Source organism: Thunnus thynnus, chromosome 19 (genome assembly GCF_963924715.1).
Source record: "Thunnus thynnus chromosome 19, fThuThy2.1, whole genome shotgun sequence".
NCBI classification, from domain to species: Eukaryota; Metazoa; Chordata; class Actinopteri; order Scombriformes; family Scombridae; genus Thunnus; species Thunnus thynnus.
Window position 1 is genome coordinate 16,476,065 of NC_089535.1, and position 19,488 is coordinate 16,495,552.

General features: G+C 38.5%; 2 protein-coding genes across 2 annotated transcripts; one reads left to right on the top strand and one right to left on the bottom strand.

Moving 5' to 3' along the window:
- The first annotated feature begins 708 nt into the window (after positions 1-708).
- mat2aa (methionine adenosyltransferase 2Aa) lies at positions 709-12,588 on the top strand. The gene is made up of 9 exons (XM_067574047.1): positions 709-1,083; positions 4,482-4,559; positions 5,843-5,965; positions 6,836-6,948; positions 7,398-7,541; positions 8,147-8,365; positions 8,559-8,741; positions 9,637-9,770; positions 9,935-12,588. Exons 1-9 carry the CDS (start codon positions 990-992, stop codon positions 10,035-10,037), a joined length of 1,191 nt encoding a protein of 396 aa, XP_067430148.1. The 5' UTR covers positions 709-989; the 3' UTR covers positions 10,038-12,588.
- A 556-nt stretch (positions 12,589-13,144) lies between these two features.
- On the bottom strand, positions 13,145-18,393 carry LOC137170581 (prosaposin). The gene is made up of 10 exons (XM_067574050.1): positions 18,232-18,393; positions 18,063-18,109; positions 17,276-17,350; positions 15,080-15,208; positions 14,840-14,950; positions 14,644-14,724; positions 14,313-14,496; positions 13,926-13,984; positions 13,772-13,837; positions 13,145-13,669 (listed from the first exon to the last, which is right to left on the bottom strand). Exons 1-9 carry the CDS (start codon positions 18,284-18,286, stop codon positions 13,793-13,795), a joined length of 786 nt encoding a protein of 261 aa, XP_067430151.1. The 5' UTR covers positions 18,287-18,393; the 3' UTR covers positions 13,145-13,669; positions 13,772-13,792.
- Between the last annotated feature and the right edge of the window lie 1,095 nt (positions 18,394-19,488).

Below are 19,488 nucleotides of genomic sequence, written 5' to 3' on the forward strand. Positions count from 1 at the left end.
TATTTGAGTTAGCTCAGAATCATCTTTATTGGCTGAGTATACTTTACACATACAAGAATAACTATAACTACATACAGGTGAAACAGTTTCTATGAACTGTAAACAGGACACAAATATTGCAAAGAAGTGAAGAGTGCTGAGATAAATATTAAATGGTAAAAAAATAATTAATTAGTTAGTTAATTTATATACATATAATAGGTGCTTATGTACAGTATATACAGCCTGTTCAGACATACAGTAGTGAGTGAAATTAATTGCACATTTTGTATTTTAGACTAAAATAAATATATTTAATTTGTGGGTAGTGGGGTATTATAGTGTTTCAGGGTTATTCCACAGTACCAGAGTTTAAGTTATTGTATAGTTACTGTATATAAATTAGACTTGAATTGCATTTGTTTGTTTTTTTACCTGCTTTATCTATCTATCTATCTATCTATCTATCTATCTATCTATCTATCTATCTATCTATCTATCTATCTATCTAAATAAATAAATAAATAGTGAGATACTTCTGTCTTCTACAGGTTCTTCAATTAGGTGTAAAAACTCAATTCTTGGACTATAAATGTCCTAAAGTTAGAGCCACTTACTATGTAAACATAAGACAGCTGTTCAGGTGGTCATCACTTGAGGGGTTTTTAGTAGTTTCACCTCAGGGGCATCTTCTCCAGCCCGCCCATCTGCACCACATGGTCTGTGCTCAGCAGCAACATTGGCTGCAGAGACACGACTTGAGGGGTCTGGAGAAGTTGTTGAGCCGTATAAGTAGAGCAGCTGTCAGTCTGACCCACCGTGCACTCCACCGGGTGAGCTCAAACCTACAGCAGCGTGGCCGTGTTGTGTTTTGTGTGTGTGTTTATGAGCAGGAGACCTTGGGTTAAAAGGCTTTTTGAAAACTCGTCCGCTGTCACTGAACTGTAAAGCAGGACCCGTTATCTGAACGGCTAGCTTGTGTGCTAACAGCGTGTTTATTGGCTAAAAAAATGAACGGTCAGCTGAACGGTTTCCATAACAACTCGCTCATTGATGAAGACTGCTTCCTCTTCACGTCTGAATCAGTCGGAGAAGGGCATCCCGGTAAGTTTTAACTAGTAGCTGTCTTTGTGGGAGATAATATACGCTTTTTACCAATATAATTATCCTGATAGCAGCCTGTTAGCCTCTCAAACAAGGGCATGTTGTTATCTGTCCACTAAGTCATCCTCTTTGTACCTCTGGCAGCTCTGTTAAAAAGTGGGTCCACACAGTGTGAGGTTAGCCTCCATAACCCAACAACAACCCATATATAGGCTTTTTAGGCTGAGGAAATTCATTTTGGGGGGAGTTAAGTGGCACCTTTAGCGGCTGCTAGCTGTTAAAGCTGCATCACTTTAGTTAAAGACTGTTGGTGCCTGTCAGTCACATGCAGATAACCTCACGGTTAAATTCACAACATGCTTTGTCTATATACGCCCACAGTAGCTGTGTATGCAGCCGGTTATAACCGTAATTGGTCTTTATTTTATTCAGACAGGATAGCTTAACCACCATACTGCCTTACCAGGGGCGGATTTAGTGACTTTGGGGGCCCCATTCAAATGCCGTCTTGCTTTATTTTCACCCTAACTGGGAATGTTGGTATTGGCAGTGGTAGAAGAAGTACTTAAAACTTTTTTCCTTAAGTAAAACTATAAATACCACATAGTGAACATAGAGGTCCTGTATGCAGATTTATATTTAAAGTCACTACAACCTTTAACTTGTTATGAAACAGTCTCATGATGCCTCTGATGCTATATGACCAAAATAAACAAACAAGACCATCAGGAAGAAGACTGGCTATTTCTATATAGTTATACTAAATGCCTTCCAGCAGTTCGGGTTCCCCACAACATCAGATGAAACAATTTACAATACTTAGACTGGAAGAGCCTATTTTTACATTGCATGTAGCATTGTAGCACGGGGTAGTGCAAAGACGCTACTACAACGTGAGGGGGACATTTCTCTTCATTAGATAGCATTAGAAGTAAAGTTAGACTTCTTGTCTAGAGAGAGAGCAGCGATGGTCGAGCTAGCTAGAGAGTGAATGACTAGAGCAAGTGACAGTGTAGCAAGGTCAACCCTGCAGGAAGGTGCCGCATTGCCGGATTTGGTGGTGAATGCAGCCTTACATGTAACCTAGGTGTATGAACGGTACTACAACAAAGTTGTATTACAATTGTTAATCTTACATAGCTACAAATAGATAGATTGTGTCATCACTATGCATCCTGCAAACAGTTGTGTTTAAAAAAGAAAAATAGTATTAAAAATAAGTAGCGTCTTTCTTTCACTCGCTTACAAAACAAATGCACGCGCTAGCCAAGATCTTTACAACACGAGATGGAGGTGCTCATGGGAAATGCAGTCCTCACTCTGGGAAAACACCACTGCTTTTGTCCACAGGGGGCGCTAAAATCAACACAAAATGAAAGTTCTTCATAGTAACTTTAAAAGTGAAGCGGGTGAGAGGTGTAATTAGCACAGCGTACTTAAATTTACTTAATGTCTGTTCAAGGTGGAGCTTTTAATTCGTATATAATGCTGGATAGTTTAATCCATAATAATGCATCATATTTTATTTGTTATATGTTGTGAGGGAAATCTGAATCTGCAACATAACCAGTAACAATTATCTGTCAGGTAAACGTAGTGGGACAACGTTTTCCTCTGAAGTAGTAGTTCTTTGGGGGCCTTTTGTAAGTTATTTCGGGGTATTATAAGTCAGAATAGTAACATAATTCAATATTTTTCATATCTAAACATCATAATAACTCTATAGATGTTTGGGGCCCTTTTAGTTGGGGGCCCCAGGCAGTTGTAAAGTCCCTGTGTGTTGCATCATTACAGTGTCTACTAACTAATTAATGTGACATGTGCTCAGGCTTGTTATTATCTGGTCAATGTAAGAAATGTCCAGGTAACTTGGCAGACCTCATTCAGAATTAAATTACCTTAATATTGTCTGTATTAAACTACTACTGTATAAAAAATGTAGAATGAACCTTGGACTGTCCAAAGAAATTTCTCAGTTGACAAGCCTTCATTAAAGTGTCTTAAAATCTGCTCATAAGCAAGTAAAAAGCTGTTGTTTTACAATTAACGATAAAATGTTGTTATTTCAGAAGAACACAGATATAGTGTGACACATGTTGAGCTTTAAGAACTGCACCTTGACATGGAAAGTCACAAACAACGTTTAGATTACAGAGCTTTTCAACAGCTTGTAGTACAATACACTGCAGTTTTCAGTCTTACAGTGGGGCAGTGGGGGCAGCTCCATTGCCGCAGATAATAGGCTTACCAGTATTCCTAAATATAGGTACTGCAGGGGCTGCTGCTCAACTGTAGGAGTAAAGTAGTCACATCCACATACTTTATAGCTACAGGACAGTAGAAGCACCTGCAGAGTTTGATACAAATAATGATCTTTTAAAGTGTTCTTCTACACTTTGTATTTAAGAAAAGAATAAAATCTTTTGTATTAACGCATCCGAACAGCTTCAGCTGTCCTTGAGATGTTGTAACAAAGTCCTGAATGAGTGTGTGGAGGGAATGACTGTCAAGAAGGAGAGCTCCCAGTGTGGAAACTACTATTCAGTGAGGTTCAGATCATCACTTATCAGTCATCATTAGACCTGTAGACACCCATGAGATGGCTGTCTGTACCATTATGGATCCCTTAGACACTGTGAGGTGAAGGTCTGCAGAAAGAAAAGATGCCAAAGAAACTCCAAATGTAGATTCAGGCCAACTCTGTCTTATGTTAAAACCCAACTAAGGTACCACCAGTGACTATATTTTTAAATCATTTCTAGAAATCAGTCATTTTAATGCTGGAAGTGTTAAGTTTGCATTCATTGAATTTTAACACCACACCTTCTTTGTGACTGTTTTATGCTATTGTCAGCCTGTTTTTTTTGCTTTGTTTTGTTTTGTTTGTCCATTTTGGTTATACTTTGAATGAACTGAAACTATGTCAAACCAACTCTGATTTAAAGAAAAAAAAAAATAGCTACATCATGAAATGGGTGCAAGTTCAGTATCACAGTATAATCGGAGGTTTTAGCACTATCTGGGTTTTAAAACACCAGTGATGAAAACACAACTCTGGTTAGTATGTATGAGCATTGTAAAACAAATGCGCCGTTTCTGAACTCGAATAAAATGAATCTAATATGTTCTTATTAGTCTTGCATGGAAACAGTTAATGCTCCAGTTGATCAAAAACTGGAATACATCCAGTAAAACAACCTGTCCTTCCAACAACCTAATAACACTTCTGTTGCCAAGAGTGTAAACCATTTGATTGTAGTGAAGCTCAGCTTGGTGGATAATCCATCAAGACGTAATACGTCTACAATGTGTGCATATTTACTCATAAGAAAAACTGAGGCACAACCATGATGAGAGTTGACAAGAGTTCTGTATAATACTTATGTTTTATTCCACAGATAAGATTTGTGACCAGATCAGTGATGCCGTGTTGGATGCTCACCTCAGACAAGACCCTGATGCCAAAGTAGCATGTGGTAAGTCTTTGAAGGGCTGGTGTTTTACAGAGTGACAGTTAATTTATTGTTGAAACATGCATTTGCAATCTGAGCCATCTGGCAAAAGAAAAAATTGGATCTGACCAGGTACACTTGTGTTATTTATTGCATCTTTTCTCTCCTCTGTTGAGAAATATTTTCTTATGTATCTTATGGTTCCTGTGGAGTATAGCCCCATTTTAATCAAATTGTGCCAAGTACTAAGGAGCCCCAGGAACTAAACTCAGGAGCTGAAAGTCCTCTTTTATCATTTTTATAGTGTTCTCTGGTACCTTAATTTTTGAGCGAATACATCAGAGCTGCAGGTGATGAAAGCAGGAAAAGCTCTCAGGTTTCAGAAAGCTTGAAATAGAATCTTTAATGGACTGGATGTTTAAATTGCAAATTAGCTGAATTTGCTGTTTGTTTTGGGGCTTTACCCCAGCGTTAGGCTATTTAACAAAGTAGACCTGCTTGTCAAAAAATGAGTGACAAGTGTTGGAGCATGAAGTTGAGGAAGGAGGGGATAAGGAGGAAGGAGGAGATGTTGGCTTTAGAGATGCAACTGGTGATTATTTTCATTAATGATTAATCTGTTGTGAGTTGTTTGATCCTTTTTAAAATGTCAATTGTCCTTTTCCAAAGCCCACGATGCAACCAAAAATGTCTTTTGTCCTGACAAATAGTCCATAGACTCATAGAAGATATAGAAGATAATCACTTGACTATCACATTTATGAAACTGAAACCAGAATATTTTTTAAAATGACTCAAAGCCATTCATCAATTATCAAAATTGTAGGGGATTTATTTTCTGTTGATCGACTAATTGATTAATCATTGTAGCTCTAGTTGGCTAGACAGCCTGTTAAACTAGTGATACAGGGCGTTAAACACTACCATACCTCTATATCAATGAGATTACAAAGCCTTTAAACAGAACATACCCGTGTGGGACATCGTGCAGCTACTGGTCAGACTAACAGTTCACATCCTGCATCAAGTTTTATGTTGTTGCTTCATCATACATGATCAACGTAGAGTATCTTTAAATTAACATACTGTTAGTACTTGTGTTGCTTGTATCAAAATCTCAGTTAACAAGTTTTCTTAATGTCGATCAAGTATAATTATTCTAAACACAAATGTAAGAATTGTCAGCATGTTACTTAAACCTGCTTCAGTGTGTCAGCCAGTGTACTCAATTCACCTTCACCTCCTTATTCTTAATGACCTACTTTACTTATTCTGACTCTCATCTCTCACACTCATTGTGTTTTCAGAGACTGTAGCTAAGACGGGGATGATCCTTCTGGCGGGGGAGATCACCTCCAGGGCCAATGTTGACTACCAGAAGATTGTCAGGGAGGCAGTCAAGCATATTGGCTACGACGACTCCTCCAAAGGTACAGTAATGAGAGTAAGAAACTGTGAGTTCAGTTTGAGCTTTGTGCAGTTAAAGACATTAACAAACATGCAACCTAAGCTAAAGAGTTTCATCAGTTACATGGATTGTTAGGCATTTCCTCCAGATTAATAGTAGTAGTGATAGTATTGTCTATCGTTACAATGGTTGATGGTCACTAACCAAGAGCCAAGTACCATCATGCATTGCAAAGGCAGCAAAAAATAAAGATAAAGACGGATGTGAGTAATTACTTGAGATGTGTCTGAGATAGTTTTGTGGTTTTTGCCATCTGACACACTATAGAGAATTTCCTACACAGCCTAAGTAGCTGATATCCTAAAAGATTCAGGCTACCTGTCACAAAGGCACCGAAGGTTATTTGCCCTTCCTACGTAATGTCCTGTCCCCCAGATTGGGTCATTGGGGGGAAAAATGTAAAGGAGGTTGTACAATAGCAGCTTTCTAAATGCAAACAGGAAAACATGCTGCTCAAACATCCTGTCTCAGTAATACCCCTGCCCCAAGGGGATGCTCTGACCCTCCAGGCTGAACCAGAGAGATTCCTGGAAAAATGCCGAGGTCCACTGTGCGTCACCTTCTTACAAAACTGATAAAATGAATGCCACCTTGGCTGAATGAGGAAACGTCTTCAGCTCCACAACAACAGTTAATTAAATGGCTTCATTTCCTGATGTTGTACTATTGTACGTGGATGAAGAGACAAATCTAAACAGACCTGATTCATGTAGTTTGTTCACACGTGATTCAGGCAGATTAAGTTGAAATTGCCAGAGAATTTACACATATTTAAAGGGTGAGGATTGGCATGTGAAACAGTTCACTGAGGCTGAGTTGTCCCATCCCACAGGCTTTGACTATAAGACCTGCAATGTGCTGGTGGCTTTGGAGCAGCAGTCGCCTGACATCGCTCAGGGTGTTCACCTGGATCGCAGAGAAGAGGATGTGGGAGCCGGTGACCAGGTCAGTGATGGTTTATACGTGTGAACATTTACGTTCGTGTATCTTTTTCTAACTCCTTGCACTAATGTACAGTGTGCTATACTATAGTATATTAACATCATTGAACAGTGCATGCTCAGCAAATAGTAATAGAAGTAGTAGTCTCTATTTTTATTTATTTTTTAATATTTCAGTTAGTCTATTTAATTATTGTATATAATTTAGCTTTTAATTGTATTTGTTTCTTTTACGTTTATTGTTTTAATATTTGATTTATGTCAAGTGGCTGCTGTAAAACTTTTATTTCCCTTAAGGATTAATAAAGTACTCTACCTGTCTGGCCAAGCTATCTATTTATCCTCCACAGCTGGGTAACTTTGAGCCAGAAATGTGATGGTAACATAGTTTGTGATCAGTTTGACCTCTATTCATGCTGTAATTTGATACTGACCATATTGCACCTCTCACAGGGTCTGATGTTTGGTTATGCCACTGATGAAACAGAGGAATGTATGCCTCTCACTATCATCCTGGCCCATAAGCTGAATGCCAAAATGGCTGAACTACGCCGAAATGGAACGCTGCCATGGCTCCGACCAGATTCCAAAACTCAGGTAAGACAAGGAAACTGTGCCTCCACATCCACTCAGTCCATCTGCTTTACTTACAAGATAAAACACTATTAATGCAGGTTTTCTTACTTCCTGGGCTCGATTTGTTTTTGTCCAAATTTTTAAAATGGTGTGCAAAGACATACTGCTACTACTAAACATTATGGCTGTAAGTAAAGATTATTTTCATTATTGATTAATCTGGTCGTTTATTATTATCTTTTGTGACTGAGTGATAAATTGTGTCGTATATAAAAAGTCGGAAAATCTTAAACATCACAATTCTTCAGAGCCTAATGTGACATCCTCAAACTGCTTGTTTTGTTCAACCAACACTCCAAAAACCAAAGATGTAGTTTACAGTGATTTAAAACGTAGAAAAGCAGCAAATCCTCACATTTAAGAATTGAAACCAGTGAATAATTTAACTATAATTAACAATTATATAGATTACTTAAGGCAAGGGTGTGTTTCTACAAGCCGTATTGAATGTATTTGTGAAAACGTGAAAGGTTCTGACACCCTGGAAGTAAAACAAATCTTAAGCGGAACAAACTTTAAACTCTTGTTAAATATTTATTCTTTATTATATATTTTTTGTCCTTCAGGTGACTGTTCAGTACAGACAGGATCGAGGCGCCATGGTGCCCTTGCGTGTCCACACCGTTGTGGTCTCCGTGCAGCACGATGAAGGTGTATGTTTGGATGAGATGCGTCATTGTCTGAAGGAACAGGTGGTGAAAGCTGTGGTTCCCAGTGGGTACCTTGATGATGACACCATCTATCACCTGCAGCCCAGTGGCCGCTTTGTCATTGGGGGACCGCAGGTGAGAACAGAACTTCTTTAACATCTCTCTGTCCCTCTTTAGTTGTCATAAACACCTGAGCAAATTTAAAATTTCAACTTGCATCTGTTAACCATTTGGGGGATTTAGACTAAAATTTCACTGAACACGTTATTCTCAGTTTTATTCCGAGCCCTCAAAGTCCTCTGGGTAATATGCCTGTAACTTCCCACAGGGTGATGCTGGTCTGACTGGGCGTAAGATCATTGTCGATACTTACGGAGGCTGGGGGGCCCACGGAGGGGGAGCTTTTTCTGGAAAGGACTACACAAAGGTAGACCGCTCTGCTGCCTACGCTGCCCGCTGGGTGGCGAAATCTCTGGTGAAAGCTGGGCTCTGCAGGCGTGTGTTGGTCCAGGTGAGTGTACAGTTCACTGTGTTAAAGTGATACTCCTCCCAAAAGGCTTGAACGTGGCTGTTAGAAATTAATAGTTTTCCTACTTCACAAAGAGCAGCAGCTGTAGTCAGCTTCCATTAAACGCTCACGCACCAGCCTGTCACGATTAGAATTTTTTCAGATGTTTTGGTATGTTTTCCTGCTGTGAAAACATGTTGTCATTGTGGTACATTGTAATTAATGTGGGTTCTGACTGACTACAGCAGCTGTTTACTGTGAAACAGAAAACTACCAACTTTAAACAACTGCCTTTCAGGCCTGCAGGTGATTTGTCTAATTGTACAAAGCAAGGAAACATGGGTGGTGTATTGTTTTAAGCAAATAAATGGTTTTGTTTAGTTTCCTTGGTTTGTTTGTTTGTGTGCGTTACTACTTAGTTTCCTCTGTTCTGAATTAGATTTTTTTGGGCATTGTATTTTTTTAGACCTTACATTGCTACTAGAGACTGACTGATGCTAGTTTTTGAAGGCTGATGTTGATATTTGAGTTTAAAAATAACAATATATTGGCCACAGTTGAAGAATACATCTGTCAGTGCTTTTTTATGTACTATGCAATGGAGACACTGTTTCTAGATCACTTTGAACATGTCTTTGGCTTTTCTGTACTGACATTTTCACATATGGCAGCTGTTATTGATTTATCTGTGGTAAACTGATGTTGATAGATTACCCTGTCTGATTTATTGGTCTTAGTTTTCATATTTCCTTTCACTTGAATTCATGTTTGTAGTTGTTCTTTTTGTTGTTTTTCTAATCCAGAATAGAAATTATAAACATTTTCAGTGTTGAAAAAACGTTAAGGATTGTGCAACTTCTAATATGTGAGCTTAAACTGTGTTTGTAAACTGTTTTAGGTGGCCTATGCTATTGGAGTTGCCCACCCGCTCTCTGTCTCCATCTTCCACTATGGCACCTCCCAGAAGAACGAGAAGGAGCTGCTGGACATTGTGAGGAAGAACTTTGATCTCCGTCCAGGAGTTATCGTGAAGTATGTGGTGTCAACTTTCAGATTTTTGCCAACAAATATTGCTTGATGACCCCTGTGCAGTTAATATTCCCATTGTTGGCATTTTCAGATTTTTATTTTTTTACAAAATTAATTTAGATTTAAATTATTTGCTTATTTATACATATGTTTTGTTTCTGTCACAGGGAGCTTGACCTGAAGAAGCCCATCTACCAGCGCACAGCAGCATATGGTCACTTTGGTCGTGATGTCTTTTCATGGGAGGTGCCCAAGAACCTCAAATACTGAACCCCTCCTTTATTCTCCCAGTGGGCCTTAGGTGTACTACAGAGAAACCTATGTGTTTGTCTGCCTCCCTCCTCCGTCCTCCTTCTCTTTCTCTCCCTCTTCATAAACAGCCACATCACCACAGCCTCTACTAAATGGAAAGATGCCCTTTTCCCTTCAGTACTCAGTATTTTCCACATCCTTGAAGAGAAAACAACAGTTTCAGATGCCAAGGCAAAAATGGAACAGACATGTTATTTAGACATACAGTTATGAGAGAAATTGTGCTTACGGTTTAGAGCAGTGCTGCCACCTCATATTTGTCTGTATCCTAGTGGCTTGTCTCATTTTTGCATAATTAATGGTCGTCTGGTTTCTGTTAGAGAGTGGACTAACTGTTAGATAGCAGATGTCCAACAGGACCATGCTAGTATTTACCAGTAATGATGGTGTTTTGCCAGTATTCTCCATTTTAAATCAATCTCTATAGAGTTGTAGTAATGACAAGCGGCTGGCATCTTCTGTTGCTTTCTCTTTAATGGCTTTATGTCATTTCCCACCACCTAACTTCGTTGGGCTAATAATGGTTTCCCATCACAAAAACATCAACTCTGTTCTCTTCACAGCCCTCCCCCTTCCCCTTCCATTTTTTGCAAATTTGATGGCACAAATAAGGTTGAAGATTGCTTTACATTTCTGTTCAGAAGAAATGCCAGTTGTCTGATTTGAGCATACACTTTGTCGAGCGAGATAAAATCTGCTAATTTCCTTCTCTGTGCTGTCCCTTCAGGCCATTTTTTTTTCTGACGTTTTACAGAGAAGTCAGAAGCTGCTAATGACCTTGTGGTTATGTTGGGCTGCACAATGAAATCACTCCATTTTTGTAATTTATTTTGTTGGTTTAAATGTCATGTGAATGTTCCAAATGATGTTAAATGTGTCAATGTTCTGCTGACCAAGATAAAGGTACAGCGCTCAGCCTTCTTGAGACTGAATCTGGGTGTAGCTACAGAGAAACCCGGACTCAGTGGCCTTTTGGGCATGGGCTGCCTTTATCCCATGGCGACACTGTACTTGAAATAATTTATAGAATGGTGTTTGACTATTGTGGGACCTAACAGTTTGACCAGCAAGGAAGGACAACTGAAAAAATGTGTGACAAGTTTTTGTATCTAAAAACGGTTTTCCACCTACTGTAGTCGTACATGTTTAGGGTCCTAACACCTTCTGCCTCACCTTGCACCCCCAAGTGGAAAATGAACGAGCAGAGCCACAGACAGACCAAGACAAAGACATAAGAGGCAGCGCTCAGTCAGCATAGTGAATGTAAGACATGGTATAGTAGTCAGTTTTGTACAGATGACGATGCGGGATCAGATATGTAACGTAACGCTTGTAGATTTTGAATTTGCCACTGGAATCGCACATTTGCTCTTGGGCTGTACAGCGGTTCCTGAATGAACGCTGCAGCTGAAGCCTTTCTTTTAATTTATTTATTTATTTGTTTTTAAAAACCTGTTCATTCGTTACACCAGGACTGGTCTACTAAACCATGGGTGATAGATGGCACAAGTCTAAATTTTCCTGATTAGTTCAGTTGACACAACCGGAGTATGTCAAGGTTCTTGACTCCTCTCTTTGTCCTTTTTTAAAGATATTTTTGCAGAGTTTACTTTCAGGAAATACATATGAAGAGTGGAATGAGGCCTTGGCCAGATTTGAACCTAAGAAGTTGTGGATACACAGTATATATGCCTTTTTGAATGCTTCCCAAGTTGTCCTTCACTTTGACTTTACTCCTGGATGTGTATCTGCATAATATAATTGCAGATTTTAAGCTAAACTGGCTTCAAGCCTGAGTGAGATTGTTATTCACTTTTAAATTCACCACAGCTGGTCTCTGATCTGAGCTATGTGCAGTTAAGTGTGTCTGCAATGTTTTCAGCATGAAGCTAGGTGGCACTGTGTCCCAATATATATATCTATAACACTGATACTAGACTCCCCCCCCCCCTCCCCCTACTTTGGTAACACTGATATCTCATTTTTATAGTTTGGCTCTTTTGGCATCACCTTGTGGTTCCTTGAGTGTACTACAGAGAAACTTCAGGGGAGCCACAGAGTTGAGAGCTGAGAGTATGTTTGATCCTAATCATGGTGTCAGTGATCATCACGTGAAATGACTCGACCTCCCAAAGATTTTTTTTTTTTTTTTTACAATATGTTTGCATCTTCTATCACATCCGCAGACGGGACAGATGATTGGTTGGTGTTGTACAGAGAAACCAGCCTGTTTACATGGTCTCTTGTGGAGGTTTTGAGGAGACACGTTTTCTCTGTTAAATTATTATTTTTTAAACGATTAGAAGTGAGTTGTCAGTGTGGTTGCTGAATGTGTAAAAGTGCCTTTTTCTCATTTTCTGCAATACCCCCAACTATATCTGACTTCATACCTACTGATCCCCCTGCCCCACTTTCTTCCTATACCCTGTTCAATAGTTCATACTGAGGAGTCTGATTGGTTGTTGAGCTTCTCTTTTAAACCCTTCAAATAAATTGCACTCTTGCTTCACACATGTTCTTTTTTTTTTGGCTGTGTACAGTACTTTGTATCATTATAAAGCAGATTTGAGTGGTTCCGCATTAAATTCACACGCATGAGTTAATCTAAACATACTTTACATGTTATGACCTTTAATTTTGTGAAATGATCATTGTATATTGAGAGTTTATTTGCAACAACTGATGAGAAAATGGTGAAAATGAGGAACAGTAAAGCTTGAGGGCAGCAGTGGGTGTCCTTATAAAGGCGCTGTTAAAAAGGATTACTTCCTCAAGTTGAAGTAAAAGTGTCTTATCTGGCTTTCACAACCTCTAATGTGCATGTGTTAAAGTGTATGACTGCTGAAAACACATTCACTTCACTACTTTGAAACCTCAAATGTTACGGTTTAAGCTCAGAAACCACTATCACATTTATTACTATCAGGTTCTTGATTCAGACTTGTAAATAGAGCCTACCAACAAATAATACAGATGTTTCCAGTCTGTGACAAATGCATGTAGAGTAGATAAATTTGAAAATAGTTGTAGTGCTACTTTAAAGTGAGAGGACCACTCAGATCCAGTGATGTTTCGCAGCCAATTTAATGCTCATTTCATTTAACATTCATTCAGAAAATCTCCAGAGGTCATCTGAATGTGTGAAAGAAACTTCATCTAAAGCCAACAGTCATCAAATCTTTATGTACAGAATAGGGGTTAGTACAAAAAAATCAAAGGAAAAATCAAGTATGCAGAATTATTGTGAAACTCTTTTTCTTTTTACTTATACTAAGCATTTGACCTTTTGAACCAAGCTTTCATATCTTCAGAGTTCAAATAATCCTTTTGTCTGTAATATTTTGTCAAGCTAAGCCTTGCTTTCCTTCATTTCATTGCAAACAATATATCCAATGCAAAAATCAAAAAGTGGAGTAAAATATTAAATCAGTATCTGAAAGGGAAAAAAAAAAAAAACTTTGGGGAAATAAGCACTATCAAACAGGAAGCCACAAGGAATCAAACAGTTAAGAGAAATATTTGCGGGTTAATGTTGTAAGACCGGGGTATCCGCGGGGACGCTGAAGTTGACTCACATTTTCAGTCCCATCCTGAAAAGAGGAATTTGTAGATATTTTATATGGGACTCAATGTTTATGTTTAATTTAATTTATTTCAATTTTCACAAAATTGTCACACAAAATTCCATCTACCTTAACACGTTAGAGCGTGTTTTAGTTGAGGGGCTTCCAGGCGAATCTCTGACAGTAGAACACAGTCTGCATAGAGTAGACGTAAGTAGAAATGAGATCACTGCTGAGCATTCATAAGCTGAACAACTTTATAACTTAATAGCTGTTTACTTACTCCACATTTGACAGCAGTCTTGATGTCACTGCACCTGTATGTCGTCAAGGTGCACGGGTCTGAGAGAGAGAGAGAGACATTGAAATGAAAGTTTAAATGACAGAACGGTGTCCCATTCATGTCTGATCTCTGTCTTGATTACATACATGCAATAAGTTGATTAATTTATCCTTTATCAAGTAAACATTTGCTGGTTCTGGCTTCTAGAAAATGTAAAAATGTGCTGTTGCTCACTGGCACGGCCTACAAGTGGAGCAGAGCTGTTATTCATGTTATCAGTTACACCTGTGCTGCAACAAGTAATTTGTAAATGTAACACTGGGCTGTTAGAAAATGTGTTGACTTTTTTCACAATCTTTTGAAGGAGAGGCACTTGTGTTAACTGACCTACAAGTGGCGCCTCCTGCCCTTTACACAGGTGGATGAGAGCACAGATGGACTGAGGGGTGGCGTAGCCCAAGATGGCGTCTAGCACCATTTTGCTAAACTTGCCGATGACAGACTCGCACTGAGCTCGGTAGGAGGAGGGCACGATATGACAAATCTCCTCCAGCAGCTTGATCACAGCGCCCTGCAGAAGAGCAGGATGTAAAACAAGAGTTGTCCACACAGTCGGCAGTGCTGTCTGGTGGCATTTAGGTGTCTGCGTGGGTGTGCGTTACAAAGAGATACTGTGTTTGTTCACGTGTACATGTTCCTTTGCTGCTGTGTGACTCACCTCAGTCCTTTGTTTAGGCAGCAAGTCTTCCAAAGTCTTGACAAGAAAAATGCAGAAGGAGCATTGTGATGTGGGCAGCGCCTGATTGACAAAATTAAACACAAGAGTGGGAGAGTGTTAAGCACTGAGAGATAAAATTGGGGCATATTCCCATTTAAAATTTCTTATGTGTCCCTCTTGGCTGTACTTAACTGACATTTTGGTTTGTCATAGCAGCCTGAAGGGCCTCGTTGACAAAATAGCTGAGCATTTTCTGCTTTTCACAGGAACCACAGAGCCCAAGGATTTTGCAGATCTCTGCTGGTTTCTACAGCGAAAGAGAGATTATGTGTTAAGTCTCTTACTAGCATCAGAAATGCGGTGTACACAGACAGCAAAGAGTGAAGGACACACCATTATTATTTTACTCCTGATATTATTGTTGCCTGCAACTTACTACAGCACCAGTGATGAAGGTGATGGCCACTGGAAGCATCTTCTCCACCTCTTCTTTACAGAGTTTGGCAGTACTGGCTGGCCCGGGCAGGTGGTCACACAGATTTTCGATGCCATCCATGATCTTTTTCTGGAATAAAAGGAGGTCTTTAATGTTGGTCTTCAGGACAGTGGACCTGTTATGGATGAGTTGGTGTAAGAACCACTGCTTAAATCTAAACACTGAGCAAGAGTATGATTGTTGACAAAATCGTCCTCTCAGCCAACTACAATCAAGTCAAACAGACAGTAGGCAAGATAGTGGACAAACAATGTCAATTACATGTCATCTTTGAGCTCGCCATCTGACGAGTATCTGTCTAGTGCCTTTAAACCAGAGAAGCCAAAGAGAAAACTCCTCTTGCTCTTCACAGAGTTGTGTCTTTCTCTTACTGAGGGGCATCTGTAGACTCACAAAGCTGCTGAGGTAACTGAATTTTAAAAGCTACTTTAATGCAAAATAAAAAATCCAAGGCTTTGTAGACTGATCAACAGGTGTTAGCTGGCTGAAGTTGTTGAGCTTGATTGACTGAGGGATGAGAAGGCGATGACTGATGACATGAAGTAAAAACAGACATTTGCAAAAGGCCATTTCAATTGCAACAGCTCTGCCATAAATGAAATTTAATAATACGAGCTTTTACATTTGTGATAATTCTACTTTGTGTTTACCCCATTAACATACATGAGGGGGACACTTTTCAATATAATGGAGTCCAGTAAACCACCAGCACCCACTACAACCTCAATAATAAACATAAAGCAGAAGCTGTTGTATTGCATTAGATTGTACAGGTGTTCCTAATAAAGTGCTCGCTGAGTGTAGAAATGCACTGCAACTACTAAAATAAAAAAATGTCCTGATTATGAGTTGGTTTTTGGTAATTTGTTAAGCCCACAATTTATTGGTTAATTTATATATTTGTTCATATGATTATTTAATTCGTAATGTCTTATCATTATCATTTATTTAACTAAAACCACCCCCAGTGGTCCCTGTAGCCATGAACACTGTTTACAGCAAGATCTGACAGTGATTTAGACTTTGAATTTAAAAAAAAAAAGCTTTTAAATTGATAATTTACTGCAACTAATGATTATTTTCATTATAGAGTAATCCGCAGATTACTTTCTCAATAAATTGTTTGGTCTACAAAAATTCAGAATACAGTGTCCAAGATGATATCTTCAAATGTCTGGTTTTATCTGACTACAAAAACCTGGTCTGCAGAACCCAAAGATTACAATGTTTACAATGACATAAAGTAGAGAAAAGCAGCAAATCCTCACAAAGGAGAAGCTGGAACTAGAGAACGACGTCATTTTCGCTTAAAACGTGACTGAAACAATTATTTGATTGTCAAAATAGCTGCTGATTAATTTTCTGGCAATCGACTAATTGTTTCAGCTCTACCTTTATAATGTCATTTTTTCCCCCACCATACATAGTACATTTACACTTTATGTCCTGTAATTGATGGTTTCAATGTAATCGATGTGTAGATAAAATGTTACAGAACTGATGTATTTTTTCTTTTCTGTTCACAGCTACCCAATTCCAACCCACAGTTTTCACCAAAATGGAGCGTAAAGAGAGTGGTGAAATGTCTTCCTGTATGATGTGTGACTCAAAATAGTTACTCATGGTCATAGAAATTAACCAGTTAAAGCTTTCTCTCTTTGGACTCAGATGGGACTCCCCAAAGACCAGATTGGGCTCAGAGAAAAGCAGATCTTTGAGGTCAGGTGAGCTGACTGAAACTGAAACTTACAGTAAATTTCATTTCAACTTTAGTCCAAGATAGAAAATAGGAAGTGGTGTGTGGTACCACCTAGAAAAAGGGACCTTTCCTTTATTGTGCATGTGCATTCAAGTGTGATATATATCAATGTATGCATGACTGATTACAAATGATTTACATCTCTGAATGAGTAGAATGTGCTGATAAAAGGTGTAAAATAATTCCAGGAACTTTAAGTGGGTTTTTTTGTATTTACAGTAGTGAAAACTATTCATCGACAAATACTAGCAAGCACTTGAGATTGCACAGTGTGTATTTTAATCTTGACTTGTCAATGTGGATATTGACAATATAACAATCAGTGAGCAAATAATCCTCTGGAATGTGTTTGCTGCTCAGGTAACTATTGTACTCACCTGGAGATCTGCATTGGAAAGCAGGTCAGCAAGGAGTTCAAATATTTTGGTGCAGTCCTGGCAGGCGTCATCAGTCTGAGTAGAAAGTCAGAGTCACGTATTGAAATTGAATCAGCTCCTTAAACTGATTTTATCACGCACATGTGCCAGGCTTCATAATCTAAGTTAATGTGTGCATGAGATACATTTGTGAATGATGCTCGATCATTTCTGTGGTTGAAAACATGTTATGTTCAGAAGAATCTCATTAGTAGCTGCGTCATTTCAATTAGACTCAAAACTGAAACATTAGAAAAAGCATATGAGAGTAGGTATATTTTTGATCTTCCTGAAAGTGGCATCGTGTCACGTTGAATTCGAGAGACGATCAACTTCCTGATTTTGAAGAAACGAAAATCTTAGTTCTCTATAAGAGGTCAACACTATTTCCTTACGTTTGTTGCATCACTTTTAATTTTAATAATTGCAACGTTTTCTTAAAGAGTGGAATAATGGTGCTGAACCATCATTCCACTCTCACCATCATTATCACATAACACTGTTGTTATACTTCCAAAATAGGCCGTTTAGAACACATTGTTTTACAATCGTAGTACTTAATATACACAAAAAATAGTAACCAAACCCAGGAATTTGGGTGATACCCCTATGTTTGTTTCTAGAAATAATATTTGTTGTTTAATACATTGTGTTTCTGTAGGATACATGCACAATTTATCTTTTTTTTTATGTTTTGAATGCAAAAGACAGTGACTGTTACAAAAAAAAATCAAAAATCATCACTTACTGCTTTCAGTGCATCATTTTCCAAACCATTGATATTAAAAGTCAGAGCTGCAGGGAAATTATTTGCCGTTAATCATCCTTATTGTAATTTGTAGCATCATTTGACATTTTTCTTATATGCTTCAAATAGTGAATTCATCATCTTATTAATAATATTTCCAATGTCTTACCACAGCCTTGGAGACCAATGAAGAGAAGTAATGCAAACTGGAATGAGGCCATCATCAGTTACGTATTCTCAGGTTTTTAGTTGAATGCCTTCCCTCCTCAGATCTGTGCCGGGAACAGAAAAATGCAGCTTATATTTGACAGGATCCTCTGGCCACCTATAGCCCCCACCCAACTCAGGCCAGTATGATAAGATTTGTTTTGCAGCATAGCGGAACTTTTTTTTTTCTCTACCTCTCAAAATGCTAATATTAGTCAAGTTGCATTTTCAGTTCCTCACACCGAGGTACAAAAACTTGACATCATTTATTTTAAAGACTCAGATGTGTTTGCAGATGTACTGTACAGTAGTTATATTTAAAATATGCAATGATTGCACTGTGTCATATCATGTTATCCTATAGTTTGGTGCATTCTAGCTGTGAATACTGAGATATATTTTTCAATTTATCTGTAAATATCATCCACTTCACTGAATTATATCAATTAAATATCAAATACAATCAGAGTTGGTGTTATAGTGAAAAAGGCTCCATATTCTCTCTACCAGTACTATTTAAAATTATATTCTCTACATCTACACGACTCATTGCCTACATTGAAGCTAATAAATGTTTCACAGCACCACAGGCTAATTTCTAATCTCAGTTTTAGTTTGAGAAACACAAGTGAGACATGTGATCCTTATGCTTTGAAACCACCCTCAATTTTCCAGAATTTCCACTGTACTGTATCAGTAAATAGACTAAACATGAAGTGCCACCTCACATCTCATCAAGAAACTTCTTTTATATACTCATGACTCCTGTCTTCCTAAATTTCAACCCTTTTTCTTCAAAAGCAGTGTTTTTAGTACAGTAAGTGCATCCTAAGGTTTACCCATTTAGCACGCCACCATTTTACTTCAACTAACAGATTGATTTTCATGAAATTTTTTACAGACATCCATGTTCCCAAGAGGATGAAGCCGATAGACTTTGGTGATCACTTGAGTTCTCCTTTAGTGCCATCAGTAGGTTGACATTTATGGTTTTTACTGAAATGTCTCAACAATTATTGGATGGATTCCCATGAAATTTGGTTGAGAAATCGCCGTCCCCCTCAGGATGAACTGCAGTAATGTAATACTTTGACCAAATACCTGCAAAGGTATACTGACATTCCCATCAGCCTCAGCTGCACTTTGTGTTTACTGCTAATTAGCAGATGTTAGCATGTTAGCATTAGCTCAAACCCTGACAAAGCTGCGAGCAAAGCTG